Source organism: Bison bison, unplaced genomic scaffold (assembly GCF_000754665.1).
Source record: "Bison bison bison isolate TAMUID 2011002044 unplaced genomic scaffold, Bison_UMD1.0 scf7180017864034, whole genome shotgun sequence".
NCBI lineage: Eukaryota > Metazoa > Chordata > Mammalia > Artiodactyla > Bovidae > Bison > Bison bison.
In genome coordinates this window covers 1,415,014-1,432,376 of record NW_011494606.1, presented here as the reverse complement: position 1 = coordinate 1,432,376, position 17,363 = coordinate 1,415,014, and the positions used below count along the sequence as shown (strand labels likewise).

The 17,363-nt window shown below is 37.7% G+C and overlaps 1 protein-coding gene across 4 annotated transcripts in view; it reads right to left on the bottom strand.

The window, feature by feature from the left end:
* Positions 1 to 1,725: 1,725 nt before the first annotated feature.
* UACA (uveal autoantigen with coiled-coil domains and ankyrin repeats) overlaps positions 1,726 to 17,363 on the bottom strand; it is an 87,417-nt gene continuing 71,779 nt past the window's right edge. For all 4 annotated transcript variants that reach the window (XM_010834482.1, XM_010834485.1, XM_010834483.1 and 1 more), the window contains exons 14-19: positions 15,301 to 15,331; positions 14,377 to 14,429; positions 9,664 to 12,402; positions 7,920 to 8,072; positions 5,428 to 5,493; positions 1,726 to 2,968 (exon numbers count right to left, since the gene is read on the bottom strand). In XM_010834482.1, the coding sequence (XP_010832784.1) occupies positions 2,897 to 2,968; positions 5,428 to 5,493; positions 7,920 to 8,072; positions 9,664 to 12,402; positions 14,377 to 14,429; positions 15,301 to 15,331 (3,114 nt within the window). In that variant the 3' untranslated portion in view covers positions 1,726 to 2,896. The remainder of the gene's footprint in view (positions 2,969 to 5,427; positions 5,494 to 7,919; positions 8,073 to 9,663; positions 12,403 to 14,376; positions 14,430 to 15,300; positions 15,332 to 17,363) is intronic.

Below are 17,363 nucleotides of genomic sequence, written 5' to 3'. Positions count from 1 at the left end.
GGCAGGAGGAGAAGGGGATGCCAGAGGATGAGATGGCTGGATGGCATCACTGACTCGATGGACGTTGAGTCTGAGTGAACTCCAGGAGTTGGAGATGGACAGGGAGGCTTTGCGTGCTGTGATTCATGGGGTCGCAAAGAGTCGGACACGACTGAGTGACTGAACTGAACTGAATCAAAGCTATAGTTCTTCCAGTAGTCATGTATGGATGTGAGAGCTGGACTATAAAGAGAGCTGAGCACCAAAAAATTGGTGCTTTTGAACTGCGGTGTTGGAGAAGACTCTTGAGAGTCCCTTGGACTGCAAGGAGATCCAACCAGTCAATCCTAAAGGAAGTCGGTCCTGAATATTCATTGGAAAGACTGATGCCGAAGCTGAAACTCCAATACTTTGGCCATCTGAGGTGACGAATTGACTCATTGGAAAAGACCAATGCTGGGATAGGTTGAAGGCAGGAAGAGAAGGCCGATGCGATGGACATGAGTTTGAGTAGGGTCCAGGAGTTGGTGATGGACAGGGAAGCCTGGTGTGCTTCAGTCCATGGGGTCGCAAAGAGTCAGACATGACTGAGCAACTGAACTGAACTGAAACTGAGCCAGTGCTTAGAGTCACTGGATTATTAAATTTTAAGATGTTCATTGCATTAATATTTTATTTTAAAGGTTCTTTATAATACTAACCCTCTGTTAAAAGGAATGAGCTTTTCTGATGAAGTAGGAGTGATTTAAAAAAAAACAACAAGCAACAAACAGTAATAAAGCTTTCAACGAAGGGCTGCACTCCCATAGGGATTCAGTGATTCTTTCAGAGAGCACTCGTATCTTAGACAACTGACATTCCTCTTGGCCTAAGTTCAGACTTCAGTCCTTCTGAATACAGAACAGCAAAAGAGACCAGCATCACACATTATATGTTTCATTTGTTAAGGCTTGTACGAGCTCTGCATTTGACATCCAGAGGTGAGTGAATGAGAAAATGAGGTTAATTCAAGGAGGTTACTTGATATTGCATTCTACATAGCTAAATGAAAATAGGTGTCATGTGATGAACATGGGTTTGAGTGAACTCCAGGAGTTGGTGATGGACAGGGGGGCCTGGCGTGCTGCGGTTCATGGGGTTGCAAAGAGTCAGATACGACTGAGCGACTGAACTGAAATGAACTGATCTGTACTTTGCACCCCATCATTCTCTACCCAAAATTCTCCAAAAATAGCAAATGGACTTGATCACCTTGTAAATCTCTTACAAGGATGTTCAAAACAATATTCCACAGAAAAAAAAATTTTTTTTTGATGGCTGAAGACAAAATAAAACATATATAAACCCATACAGGGGTTCCCTTACCATCCCTAATAAGGAAAGTATAACACTGAAAATTATTCAGTTAAGAACTTCTCTATTCTAGAGCTTCAATAGGTGACTTAAAACTCATGAAATAGAGCTCATGCTGAAGGACAACATTTAACATAAAATTTAAAGAATCTAAATATTGCTTATGAAAACTGTGTATACTTAACTAAAGAATTAAAAATAAATCCATTTCTGACTTTTCGCTGTTGTTTCTATATTGAAGAACTATGATAGTTTATCCTTTGGTGGGATAAGTTATTCTGATGGTCCTTTGTCCTTGTAATTGATAAAAATGGGATCAAAAACCTGGTTCAGGATGCTCAAAGATTATTGCTAAGGCACATTTTGCAATTTAAAAAAAAACTTGCATTGAAATGATTCATTTGTGTAGTTTATTTGCTAATAGTCAAATTAGTAATTTTTAATCTGAATTGTAAATAAAATATTAATAAAATAACAAAACATATAAACTTTCCTTAAGGAGACAGAAATAATAAAAATGGTTGGTTATAATATTTACTATAAACATGTCCAATTGCATTATTTTCTTGCTATCTATATTCTTAGAGTTTACTATGTTACTGCACTTTGTCTAAATCCTTAAAGATCTGTCCTCTAAAATCCATTCTCAAATGCTAATTTTGCAAGAAAACTGCCTTTTACATTATTAATCTCATTAGTGCAATTTTCCTACAAATAAGTACAAAACTTTTGGAGGATGCATACATAATGAGTGCTTGGTTACTATAGTAGCAAATGTCAGAGTAATTACTAAAAAAAAAGTCTAAAACTTTTGACACTTTGAAAAATCTAGTATACCATTAATCACAGTTTTCTACATACTCTGGCAAGAAAAGTCACCACAAGTGAAAATCAAGATACCATTATGGAGATTATGAGGCAATTTTATTATGAATTCCTGATATATTCCACCCTTGCCTGTTCTTAACCTAAATGTAATTTAGCACTGCAAACCATCTGTGAAATGAAATTTACTTTAAAAGGCATAAATGTTACTAGTATAAAAAGAAAAAAAATGTGTATCTCCAAAAGAAGTCAAAGGCACTCATTAAGTTACTTGAATAAAAATGGAACTTGGCCAAGTTACCATGTGTTCCTTGAAACTTCATGAGGTCTCATGGCTTGACTGAAGACCTGAAAGATCTTCTGATGCACTTAAAAGAGTCTCCCAACCCAATTAATTTCTCTGGAAGAAACCTTTAAATAATTATTTCCGCCTAACCCCTCTTCAAATGGACCCACTCAGTTGGCTCAGGTTTTACTGGGTACTCAATCAATTCAAACAATCCAAGGCAAAGTGTTAATGTTGTTTGTCTAATTGTAAAATTAACATACACAGAATATAAGATTTGAACTCATATTGAAGAACTCAGCAACATATCTGTCTAAATTAAAAACCTACTGATGGATCAAAATACACTTTATTTTAATTATACTAGCACAGCGAGGCCCAGAAAGGCCATGAAGTTGCGCACAGAATGCTCAGCACCAGCAGGGAAAGCCACTGTGGGCTGGGCGGTGCCGACTAGCACACGAGCCCCTGCCGCATCTGTATGATCTGCAGTAAGGCGGCCTGCACATCCTCATCCATGTGACCCTGGGAGAAAGAGGAGAGGGGAGAAGTACTTTATGTCATCTTCATTCACACACAAATTCTTAAGACACAGGGCTTTATAACAGGTCCTTATTGGTTGTGATTCACCAAATGCTAAATCCTCACCATCGTGGTGACATTTTAAACATTTTATTGGAAAACAGAGTAGAGCTCTATCATAGAAAGGACAATCAATGTAAAAGTAGTGCACACCAGTGACTCTAAATGTCTAGTATCAGAGAACAGATGGACAAACTTCTTTCTCTCTTTTTATTAATGGCTCAGGTGATAGAGGCAGCGTAAGTTACAGATGAGCAAAGTAAACTACTACAAGGAAAAGTTTCTTTTGCTTCCGCCAAGTTTTTTTTACCAGAAAAGTAATTAATGAAAATTCCTATATTTATATTTTTTACACAAGTAGGATCATATATATTATTTTGCAATTTGCCTTTCCACCTAGTGTTACAGAAATCTTTTTCAAGTTACTGCTTATTTTTATTCATTTATTTATTGGACACACCACATGGCTTGTAGGAACCCAGTTCCCCAACCAGGAATCGAACCTGGGTCCATGGAAGTGAAAGCCAGAGTCTTAACCACTAGAATTCCCTGCCTTAATTATTTTAAATTATTGTATAATATTCTACTGTGTGTATGATAATTTCTTTATTCATTCTCTCAAAAATAGACATTTATGGAGTTTCCAATCTTTCACAGCAGGTTCCTAGAGAAGAAATTGCTGGGTCAAAAAAGCAGCCTCAATTTTTAAATTTTGCCAAGTACTACAAAATTTCCCTCTACAGAGATAATGACAAGCTACACTCCTACCAACAGGGTATAAGTGTCCATTTCCCACAATGCCCTGGCCAGTGCTACAGATTATCCTTTTGTTTAATATTTGCCAATCCCAGCAGTGAAAAATGGTTACCTCCTTGTTTATTTCCCCTTTTACTAGTTATGTTGAGGTCTTTTAACATGAATGTTATCTGCTTATATTTAGAAAGAGCACTTTAAAGTTAAAATGATGGCAAGAGGTTGATTAAATGCAAGTCAATATGGTGGGCTTATAACAGCCACCCGCTTCCCTTTTCCTTTGCTTGAGCACTTGAATGGATTTCAGCATAACACTTCCTATTAATATAAAAAGTTTAGCTTCCAAAATCTGTTTCTATAACAGCAGGATGTTTAAATTCCAAACATTAGCCATAGTTGACTAAACTGAATTTCTTAGTTAACTTTATGATGCCAGAAGGCAAGACTATTTCATATGTCAATTGCTTTTGTTATGTTTCATTAGGAGTCAGTAGAAAAAAATTTCGAATTTCTGAAGCATACATGATAAAAAGTTGATAGGCTTGTTAGGTTTGCTGTCTTTCAGTATGCTGCTCCCCGCCTTGGCCAGAAGCAGAGCCAAGCAAGTTCCCCCTCACTAACACAGAGCTTCCATACTTTTCTACTATTTTCCCTCCAAAGAACTCCCCACCCTGCTACCCGTCAACAGTCTTCTCTAGTAATTACAATAATAACTTTCAAACCCCAGCTCATCTTCTATCTACTCAAAAGAAAGCAGCCAAAGAGACTTTTCCATATTATTCGTCCTTTTCCATTGGTTTCCCCTTTATCTCCTACAGAAAAGGCAGGCCTTTTTAAGAAATTGATACCGTAAAAATCTCTTTTTATTTTACCTAGTTCTTTTTCTAAAAATGACCTTCTTTTTTTTTCCCCAGTGTGAACACTTCAAATCCTAAACAATTTCTATTACATCTCACCTCCTATTGCTATTCTAACATTGTCTCGACTGTCTTTCCAAAAAATCTACCCTGAGAATTTTGGAGATGCTGATGGTGTTTCTACAGAGTATTAAGTATAAAACACTTCATATGTTAAACATATTTCTTAGTGTGATTTTTTAAATAGTGTTCTCATTACACCCCTCAAGAAGGCAATCTGTGGTCTTATACTTCACTGAGATTAAGGCTCAAAAAATAAATACTACTGATATTCTAACAGAACCTCTCTTTCTTGTATTATTACAATTCTGTGCACACTTGTCACTTTTTTGGTATTCTCTACATTTCAAAGAAACACTTCTGAGCTACCAAGAAACAGTGAAGTTCTTCCTCCTCTCCTCTTTCAGCAACAGCCATGTGTGGATGTCAGGCACTCTCTCCAGCTAGCGATACTAGAACTGTGTGCTGCCGTCACATGTTGCCAAACTGTCTACAAAATGAGTGACAAGCAGATGGAGACAACACTAAATTTAAGATGCTGTGTTGCCACACAGCTTTGTAAATTTCTCCGGAAGACATGCAACCCATGATTAAAAGAAACAATTATTTTAAAATAAGCATATGGGGGTACAACTACTTTAAACATCAGTGACTTTCACATAAATTTACTGGAAAATAAAGAATTATTTTCTCTAAAATGATATCCTATCCAAAGGAGTAGTTCTACTTTACCTGTGCAGCACTAAGAAGGTGTGTCCGATAAATTGCAATTACTTCTTGGTGCTGTCTGTCGGCATCCTACAAGTGTGGAAAGATGGGGAGGTCAGACTATCAGCATTCATGTTTTCAAACACATGGAGGTTTGTAACAATGCTGTCCTCAGGCCTGATGCTTCTAAGCAGTAGTATTATTAAAGTGCTCCTGCTATATTCTGATAACAAACCACCTTGGACCCACCAGATGCAAAATTCCATACCAAAACAACAGTATAAACTTTTCTAAAGAAAGTGTGGGAACATTCACAGTGAAAGCAATGCCACTCATCCTAGGTAATATGAAATTATTGCCTTAGATTACATCTAATGCCAGGAAATTATCCAGACACTTACTAACGTATGCTTTAGATTATTGCAAAAACTTCCCGTCTCATCACCTGTCTCTAGACTTTATTCCTTTCATGCTACTGAGACTCAAGTAACTCTGTCCTCACATCACTTTTCACTCAAAAATCTTGGGTGATACCTCATCAGCTAATACCTAATATTTCATATCTGTAAGAGGGAACTGGAATGCATCAGCTTGATTCTCAACAGCCTCCACAACTGGGCCTCAGACGCAGCTCCCAGGACTGGCCAACCTAGAGGCCTTTCATTGCCCTGAGGCACGCACGCCACTTGATTCCATTTCCAGGCCCTGCTTCACTCTGTTTCCTCTGCCTGAGGGAGGCTCTGCTTTCCTTTCACCTACCAAGACACCATCCGTATACAAGTGCAGCCCAGGTACTCCCTCCCTCGTTCAAACCAGCTCCACCACATCAGTAGCCTTTCCTTCCTGGGAGTTCATATCCTTAGATCCCGGGACTGTAGACTCAATTCTATATCTGATATTTTTGTCTCATTATTTTATTTTTTATGGAGATACACTTTGCCTAACTACCCGGAACCCTTGGGGACAGGGACTGTCTACTCTCTTTATCCCTGACAGTGCTTAGCACAGTGTCATGAACATAATAAATAATAAACAAATATTTCCGAATACTGAAAAATCTACCACATCCTTTTGGTAAGATCCAAATCAGCAATATGTCATCATTAATCTATAGGCCAAGAGTGTTATAAAATGAACACTTGAAAAAATAACTTTCTTCTATTCAAAAACAACTCACAACAAATTCCTATAGATTAGAAAAATAGTACCCAACAATTTACATTTGATTGGGCTACATTTTACTTAGCCTCACAGCTCATTCAACTAAAAAAAGGAAACAAGCAAGCAATCAGTTCATATTATCCTATTCTAAGGATGAGGAAGCCAAGGATTAAGGGGAATGTATCATGTCACTCTCTTTTAAGTGGCAGGGTTTAGAACTGAGCTCCCAACTTTACCTTCTTAATCCAGATGTTTTCTTTTAATATATAAAGGAGATACATAACCACACAGGTATTTATGAATGTATGTGTGTGTATATATATATATACACACACACATACAAACAGATATTTTCTTTTAATATATAAGGATATAATGTATAAAAACCATAAGAATGCCTACCTTTATTCATAAGGATAAAAGATTATTTTAAAAAGTGTGCCCTGTCATGTCTAACTTTTGTGATTCCATGAACTGTAGCCCACCAGGCACCTCTGTCCCTGGAATTTTCCAGGCAAGAATACTACCGTAGGTTGCCATTTCCTACTCCAGGGGATCTCCCTGACCCAGGGATCAAACCCAGGTCTCCTGCGTCTCCTGCATCGGCAGGCAGGTTCTTTACCATTGTGCCACCTGGGAAGCTTCTTTTAGTTTGAAAGTGAAAGTCGCTCAGTGGTGTCCGACTTTGTGACCCCATGGACTACACCATCCATGGAATTCTCCAGGTCAGAATACTGGAGTGGGTAGCCTTTCCCTTCTCCAGGAAATCTTCCCAACCCAAGGGTCAAACCCAGGTCTCCCACATTGCAGGCAGATTCTTTACCAGCTGAGCCACAAGGAAAGCCTAAGAATACTGGAGTAGGCAGCCTATCCCTTCTCCAGCGGATCTTCCTGACCCAAGAATTGAACAGGGGTCTCCTGCATTGCAGGCGGATTCTTTACCAATTGGGCTATCAGGGAAGAAGTGGACCAGTATTTTAGAGTCTGCAACAGTTGGAAAGCTATCAGATTTGGAGTAAATCCCAGGATTAAATCCTAGCTGTATGACCTCAGGCATATTTTCGTCTTTGTTTCCTTAAGAATTAAATGGGGGGCTAAATGAAACCTTGTAGGACTGTGAAGAAGATCAAGTTTAAAGATCAAGTACACAAAACGCTTAGTATAGTGCCTGGTACACAACAAGCACACCAAAATGATATCGTAGCACTGGTAGAAATAACTTCTGGCAAAAATGATTATATTCTTGGATCTGAACACAGCCACAAATTAATCTGATTTCTAAATAAGATTTTACAAACAAGCAAAGGTGACCCTGCACATCCCAGCATGAAGCCCTGCAGGTCCCAGGTACTCACCGCCAGCTGCTGCTGCAGGGACCTGACCTGCTGCTGCAGGCTGTCAATCAGCTGACTCTGCCTCTTGCTGGGACTCCCACTTCCATAGGTGAGCTGGGAAAGGCCATTGAGGGCCTGTTTTAATCTCTCCACATCATTGAGCAGTTCAGTTATCTTATGGAAAAAAAAAAAAGATTGTGGGAAAAACACGTATTAGTCATCTATTCACTTATAAGGAACATCTTTACACAGAGCTCATTCTCTGAGACACAAAATTTACCTTTATATACCAGAAAATTGAGGAATGAATACTGTTAAGATTGTTTCAACAGTATGTGCAGTATATGATTTCCTCCCAGTACGGGGAAAATCTTTCATAGTTAAGAAAATCAAGTAAAATCCTAATATATGTTTGGTGTATGGGTGTGCGTGCTAAGTCACTTCAGTCATGTCCGACCCTATGAACAGTAACCCGCCAGGCTCCTCTGTCCATGGGATTCTCCAGGCAAGAATACTGGAGTTGGTTGCGATGCCCTCCTCCAGGGGATCTTCCCAATCCAGGGATCGAAGCTGTGTCTCTTACGTCTCTTGCATTGGCAGACAAGTTCTTTACCACTAGTGCCACCTGGGAAGCTCCTTGGTATGTAGAATGTGCTTAATAAGTGGCAACAATTATAAGTGGAAATTAATAATTTGTTATTATATTCATAACTGATTTCCAAACAAGGTGAGGGCACTAAAGTTCTAGGTCATATGAGCAGACATGTCAGAAGGTCAGGACTTGTACCACTCGACTGGGCTGAAGCTGTGGCTGTGTCCCTGTATTCCCAGCACTGAACACAGCACCTGGCAGGTAGAAGGCATTTAATAATTATTGGAATGGGTAAAATAAAACTGTATCCAATCTCCCTGATTTCTCATCTTCCTAGTACATACTTTATTCAACTACCAGTTTTGAAAATGTTATTGAGCACCGGTTCTGTAAATTGTACAATGAGGATGAACAGTAAGAAGGAAAGAAAAGTTATGAATCTGCTCTTAAAAACTGGCTGGAAGACAACCCATATCATTCTGACATGGTAATATATATGCTGTAAATAGATGTCAAACCCAAAACACAACATACATTTAAGGAGATGAACCGTTTACTGTAGGCTAGATTGGCCAATGAAGGCTTTAGGAAGGAGAGTTAAGTGATGATGTGGGCATTAGGGAATGTAGAGAATTTAAGCAGGTAGAAAGGAGGCACAAAGACATTCTGTCTAAAGGAAGATAAAATGTACAGTGAGTTGGAGGGCTCAATTTACTGGTATGAGTGAGTTTCAAGATTCTGGGAGGCTTCAAATTCTGGGAGGCTCTGCAGTGTCTTCAGCTTCTTGCAGCCCAGAAACATAGTTTAATTTTTTTTCCTTTCCCATTCTTTAGGTGGCCTAAAACTCCCTGGGTTTTGATAATTCATTTTTGAGGCAAGTGAATCTTGAGTCTCCCTATCCGTCCTGGTTCAGTTCTTGGCTGAACCAGATGAGAAAACAAAAAGAAAACTGCTTTTGATTTCTGTTTGTGTAACTTTACCTTCTTCTCAACTCTGTTTTGTTTTTGGCATATTCATAGCCAGACTAAAAAGGTGGCATTTAATGATCACTTTGTCAATGCTTTGGTAAACCTGTCTTGTGGAGTGCTACAGTAAAGAGTCCTATCGTACCCTGGCAGTTCTGCCCTGGGGTTGCCAACACCAAGCCACGCTTCCCTAAAGTATTATTATTACCTTATTATCTTTTGCTTCGATTTGTTTGGCAGATTCCTGTATTCTTCTCTGTAGCTCCGTGATGGTTGTTAAGGATTTGTCACATCGTTCCTGCTGATCTTTGATTTCTTGCTCTATGCTGAAATGGAGCAATTCCTTCTCATCTTTAGCAGACAGTTCCTTCTTTTTGGCATGCAAAACCTCCTCACATACTTCTTCATACTTCCTATTCAGATTGGCCAATTTTTCGTTTAAGTCGGAAATCTGTGTCTCCAAATCGCTTTTCGTTGCTTTATATTTCGACAAATCAACCACCTCCCGAGTCTCTAATTTTTTTAACGCTTGTTTAGTATTCTGAATCTCAGACTGGAGTTTGGAGACCTCTTCAGTTTTGTTTTGGCTTTCTTCTTCCTTTTCTCTCAAGCTAGCTTTTATGATTCCAACTTCTTTCTCAAATGCTTCCTTAACCTGCAAATGCTCAGCCAGGGGCACAGAGGAGTTCTTCTGATTCTCCAGCATCTGCCGCAGTTGGGTCACTGTCTGCTGCTCTTTCTCATAACATCTCTGCTTAGTCTTCAGTTCTTCCTTGAGTGTCTCGATTGTACCACTAAGAGATTTTTTCAGGGACTCAACCTGCTCCAGCGGAACATGCTGCTTCTGCAAAAGAGTTTGTGCTGCAAGGATCTCAGAAGTCTGCTTGGCATTTTCCTCCACGAGCTTCTCTTTCTCCTTCTTTGCCTCTGTGTATTTCTGCAACAGGTCTTTTAACTGTCTGTTCAGCTCTTCTGTTTTTCTGCTTAATGCTCTTTCTGTTTCATGAGAATTCTCAATGTGAACATTCTTATCCTTTAGATCCTTCTGAAGAGTGAGGATCTCCTTCTTTAACTTGTCATTCTCTTGCTTGCACTTCTTGGCCTCTTCTTCACTGGTATTATACTTCTGTGTCTGCTGGGATAACTGTTCTTTTAGTTCTTTCTCAGTGGCTTTAAATTTTCTCTCACACTCTTCCAAGCTGATGATCGGAGCATATTTTAGCTTGATGCATTCCTGTATCGTGTCGAGTTCTCTCTTCTGGGCTGCAATCTCCTCATGCAGGGTGACAATCTCCTCCTGGCTTTTTTTGTAGTTAGCCAGTATTTCAGCGCTGTTGTCCTGGACCTTCTTCATGCTCTTCCTTAGGCCACTCATCTTTTCTTCATGCTCTCTTAGGCTGATGTACTCAGCTTTTACTTGGTTCTGAGTGTTCTCCAGATTTCTTTTTAATATTTCGTTCTCATCTTTTATTTTCACAAATTCTTGATTTATATCTTCACACTTCTTCTTCACATCTACTAATTCTCTATTGGTTTTATCCAATGTACTACTCAAGGCAGTTTTAATCTCTTCATGGGTTTTCACGGGCACATACTGATGACTCATGGTCTTTTTCAAATCATTGTTTTCAGACATGAGTGAATGTATTTTCTCTTGGTCTTCACCACATTTCTTATTAAGTTCAGACAGCTGCTTCTTAAGTTCAGTGATATTGGATTTCAGAGCCATCATTTCTTTTTCGTGTCTCTCGGGAGGTATGAACACAGTTTCCAGGCGGCTGACATTTTTACTTAAACTGGCATTTTCCATAAGCAACTTCTCCATTTCCAACTTCTTTTCTGTATATTTGTGTGTCACATCTGAAAGCTTTTTATTCAAATCATCAACAATTACATCATGTGACTTTTTCATTTCTTCACTTACTTTTAAAGGGACGTAATGATTTTTCATTTCAGTTGTTAAGTTATTTACTTGTTGTGTAAGGAGCTTATTATCCAGGCAGACCTTTTCGATTTCCTTTTGTAACGTCTGATTTTTCGATGTTAACTCAGTGATCCTCTTCCCAAGTTCTCCTGACTTCTGCTCTAATCTGCTCTTGAGCTGCTCGTGTTCCTCTGGTTTGACGTGCTGAGCCAGTTTGGCCTTCAAATTCTCAAGTTCTCTCTTTAATGGTCTAGTTTCATTAAGTGATCTTTCATATTCTCTTTCCACATCTATTAATTTTTTTGCCTTCTCGTTTAGTTCATTTGATAACAAGCTCTTCATGTTTTCAAATTTCTCTGCTGGAATAGAAAGGGCCAGCTTGGCTGACAAGTCCTTTAACTGGCCTTCCATCTCAGTGAGCTTCCTTCCTCTCTTCTCTCGCTCCAGTTCACACATGCTCAACTCCTTCTGCAGTCGCTTATTCTCTTCCATCAGCTTGCCCTCATCTCTCTTAAACTCTTCAACTAACATTTCATTTTGTTTGATTTGGTTTCTCAATTTCCCCACTTCTGCGGACGCACCTTCGTATTTCACTTTCATGTCTTTCAACTGATCCTTCAGTTCCTCCATCAGCCTGTGGTTCCCAGTGGCCGCATCACTTGTCAGGTGCTCTTTCAAGGCAAGAAAATGTGTCTGCATTTGTTTCACTTTACCTTCCGACTCATACATTCTCTTCTGCACGTCTTTCAAGGCATCTTCTAGTTGCTTTATCTGCTCATCTGAATCCTCTTTCACCCTTTCACATTCCAATGCTAAGGCCTTGCACTCCGCCACCTTGTGAGCCAGTTCATTTTGGAGTTTGAGTCTGTCTTGTTTTGCTGAATCACAGAAAGTTCTCATTGCTTCTAATTCTTTCTTTAAAATTTCGTTTTCCGAATATGAGGCTTGATTAGGTAAGGCTAGCTCCAGTGGTCTTAACATAGATCGGCTTTGCATATGGACTGGCATGCCTGTGGAAGTACACTGCAAAAATAATAGTAACACAATAAAATATCAATCCCAAAAGCCTAAAGAAGACACTTATTTACCAAACTTTAAAGTTGCCACATCATCAGTAGCCAAAGGGTTTCCAGGCTAGTATATTAGAAAAATATAGTAGTACTGATTTTTGAGGTAAGAAAAACAGTTCTAGGTATGATTTCTTTGATGCAGTGACATTTTGAAAGCCTGTTCACTTTACATGTATTTCTGGCAGACCAAAGAAGGAAACAGTTGTGGCCTCTGGGGACTTTTTTCTCTTTCTCTTTTCATAATATCTACGAATGAATGTCAACTGATCAAAATACATTTACTATTTCTATGTTTTACAGAACATGATGTGCTTAGAACTTCAAATTCTGAAGAAAGTCATCAGAGCCCTTGAGTAAAAACAAGGGTTTTGCAATTTTAAATCTGCAAATAACTTTATACATGATATATTATTATCTAATAACATATATTGACCTCTGAGTTCCCTCAATGCTAACTCAAGTGTAATGTTTAAATTATAAAAATAATACCAAAATAAACCTAGCTAGTATAAGAATCAAGAGAATGATATTAATCAATTCACAAAATATAATCATGTTTTCTTCTTTCAAACAGAATGATAAATTAGAATTTAGCATACGCTCTTACTACAAAATTGAATCAACATCTTGTTTCTTCTATTAAATGCTGACAAAAAGAAGTATAATTTAAGTTCTCACTGAAATATTTCATAAGTACCAGAATACAGAACATATAACCATGAAATATTAAATTTAACTATTTCTATTTTTCCCTATCCACCATATTACAGCAAGGGCTCTTTTAAAGTACTGATAAAAGCCATGTGCTATGAGTGTGTCGCACTATTTTAATAGGCAGGTTTTACTGTTGTTCAATTAACACTGCCTTCCCATTGATGAAGAAGAAAACCATGCTGTGCTTAGTCACTCAGTCGTGTCTGATTCTTTGCAATTCTATGGACTATGACTTGCCAAGCTCTTCTGTCTATGGGATTCTCCAGGCAAAAATACTAGAGTGGGTTGCCATTTCCTCCTGCAGGGGCTCTTCCCAACCCAGGGATCGAATCCATGTCTCCTGCGTTGGCAGGTGGATTCTTTACTACTGAGCCACCTGGGAAACCCAAAGAAGAAAATTAACAACATGGAATAATTTCTCAGCCTCAGTCTGCTTTCAACTTACCAGTTATCTTTAGACTAAGACTACTATAATTTACCAACTAATTACTTACACAGGTTCACAATTTCCATACTTATTTTACTATAATCAAATATTTATCTTATCTTCTTAAATATTATTCAGTTAATTGACATCCATTCTCTCAACTTAGAATCTTAGAAATTTCCAACTTAGAGTGATCCTAGACATCATAAAGGCTAACTCACTCTGCCCATGGATGATGAAGGTATATATATAAAACCTTTAAAAGACCAAATATTTATCAGTCCTGCAGTCCATAGAGGGTGCTAGGAAGGCAAACCTTGTATCCACTGGAAACTAAAAGTGAAGAGCAGTTAAGTCATAGAATCAGACAACACTCCCTCTCGGAAGCTTTATTTTGAGATAAATTTCCCAAATATAGAATACACATTTGAATTCAAGGAACAATACCTCTCAAAGTCAAAAGAATGCTTTTTGAATTGTTCATACCTGTCTCCCCTGTAAATGGGCAAATACTTAGAGTTGGCCAACTGCTGTTAAAGAATAGAGGCCTACTATCAAAGACAATGAAACTGTAATTCAAATCTTTTAAGTCATTGTCACCAAAAATACTCTAGAGGGCACTAAACACAGCGTATCTGCTTTTATTAAACTCAAGACCACAAGACCAATTTTTCTTTGATAATGAAAACTTAATTCAATGTATATACAGATGATAAATAATGTGGCTTTCCTCTTTTTAAAAAGGCACAAATATTTTTATAAATATTTTCTAAAACAAAACATTACCTGTGAGTCTGTCATGTACATTTGACCTTGTTTAAGAAGCATATCTTCTTTCCCTAAATAAATCCAAATAAAGGATACCTTAAATATCCATACCAAAGAAGGCTAAGCATTAATTTGGTGTTATTATCTCCTTTATTATTCAAACAAAAAAGAAGCATGACTTACAAAATAAAATTATCCTGTTATAAAATGGCCATATTTTTACTTATTTTTCTATATACATAAGGAAAGTATGTATAGTCTTTTGACTAGATACAAAGTTGGCTTTTAGAATTATGTAAAACTGTTAGACTAAATAAGTTAAATGATTATAAAACATGTATATTATAGTCAAAATAAAAATGGTATCATTTGCAATTTATAGGATGAATATTACAACTGTACTTAGCTAAGGAATAATTTAATATTCAATAGGAAGCAAAAAATTAGATTTTATAGAGAAACTTTAAAATTGGAGAATAAACACAGTGAAGATTAATTATGTAAAGTCTTAAAATAATAAAGAAGTATTTATGGAACATCTAAACAATTCTAAAATGCTTACCTGCATGAGGCTATATCCAAAGATTTTTCCAAATCAGAAAACTACGTTTATGTCTCTTTCAATAAAGAGCAAATCCCAAATATCACAGGTTAAATGTCTTAACAATCAATATGCAAATTTGGTAATTTGTACAATACACAATTTAAAAATTTAGGTCCTAAGGAAAATCAGAGCCTTAGTGATTACCAGATTTTCTGCTAAGAGACTATAGGAGTCATTTTAACCTCTTCCCTGTGCCATGCTGAGGTATAAGATACAAGCAGTTGATGAAGTTTTACAGCAGGAGTATCATATATAGTCAGACAAAATAAAGAGGCATAAACATTCTTTTTTGCTTCAACTGGGTGAACTGTAATGATAATCTATACTTTCATACTTACTGAAATGACTTCCTGATCCTAAATGATCACTCTGAAATCAGAAGAATACATTAAAACATTTTAGATGAATCAATTTTGTTAAATTCTGTATCTATTTCAGCTCTAAATGATCCAGCCATAAAACCATATTTTCAACATTCCTTGTTTCTCCTGGGCATTATTCTACTCGAACTCACAAAAAGGCAAAGCACAATTAGCGAGATCAGTTGGGAATAAACTACTTCACTAAGCATTTTAATAAAAGCAGACAAGTATTTCAAGAAAAAACTTTGACTGTTCAAAAGAAAAGCAAGCTCCAAATGAACTGAAACAACTCTGAATACGTACTCTCTGCTGCTTCTTTACCTCAAAAGGAAGGAAATGCCACAATCGCACCAAGAAATCAATTGCTATATCACGGTTGGGGAGCAGAAACCTTACCTCATCAACTATGAAACATTAGCCTAACCCTTTCTTTCAGATTTATAAAACACCAAAGAGCTGAGGCAAAGAGCTGCATACAGTTCATAATAAGCCCACCAATGCATCAGTTAGGAAAAGGAGAATAATAGAGAAAATTTAGATACTCTGAGTTAAAGTATACTTGGATTGCTCCCTATCCCAAGTAAGCCAAGTACAAAGAACCTAACAGAAAGTAAAATAATATACTGTCAAGAGTAAAGATATGCAGATGTACATCATGTTTCTATATTTTTCTATATTCATACTAATGGCTGTGTGTCAAACTCTGATAAGTGACCATGATAAAAACGGCCCACAGTTCAATAACTAAATTAATGTCCCACTAATACTTATTGCCCCAAGAGTATGGAAAAAGATCTGTAAACTAAGGTAAGCTCTGTGTTCTAAATAACATTTAATACTAGAATCTGCAATAGGTAGTAAATGGGCTTACACATGTGTGGGTGAAGGGAGGCCATGGCACATAAGAAATTCAAAACACTTAGTTTGGACATATTACCTTGCCTTGATGACTCAAATGACAACAAATGCATGAGTTACAACATAAAATTAGCATTGTTCTAAAATATCCATGTTTCCCAAACTTGTTCTATAAAAATACGGAAAATGCCTACATAAAGTACCACACAGTTGCACTCATCTCACATGCTAGTAAAGTAATGCTCAAAATTCTCCAAGCCAGGCTTCAACAATACATGAACCATGAACTTCCAGATGTTCAGGCTGGTTTTAGAAAAGGCAGAGGAACCAGAGATCAAATTGCCAACAGCCGTTGGATCATGGAAAAAGCAAGAGAGTTCCAGAAAAACATCTATTTCTGCTTTATTGACTACGCCAAAGTGTTTGACTGTATGGATCACAACAAACTGTGGAAAATTCTGAAAGAGATGGGAATACCAGACCACCTGACCTGCCTTTTGAGAAATCTGTATGCAGGACAAGAAGAAACAGTCAGAACTGGACATGGAACAACAGGCTGGTTCCAAATAGGAAAAGGAGTACGTCAAGGCTGTATATTGTTACTCTACTTATTTAACTTATATGCAGAGTACATCATGAGAAATGCTGGACTGCATGAAGCACAAGCTGGAATCAAGATTGCCGGGAGAAGTATCAATAACCTCAGATTGCAGATGACACCACCCTTATGGCAGAAAGCGAAGAACTAAAGAGCCTCTTGATGAAAGTGAAGGAGGAGAATGAAACAGTTGGCTTAAAGCTCAACATTCAGAAAACGAAGATCATGGCATCTGGTCCCATCACTTCATGGGAAATAGATGGGGAAACAATGGAAAGAGTATCAGACTTTATTTTGGGGGGCTCCAAAATCACTGCAGATGGTGACTGCAGCCATGAAATTAGAAAACACTTGCTCCTTGGAAGAAAAGCTATGACTAACCTAGATAGCATATTAAAAAGCAGAGACATTACTTTGCCAACAAAGTTCTGTCTAGTCAAGGCTATGGCTTTTCCAGTAGTCATGTATGGATGACAGAATTGGACTATAAAGAAAGCTGAGTGCCGAAGAATTGATGCTTTTGAACTGTGGTGTTGGAAAAGACTCTTGAGAGTCCCTTGGACTGCAAGGAGATCCAACCAGT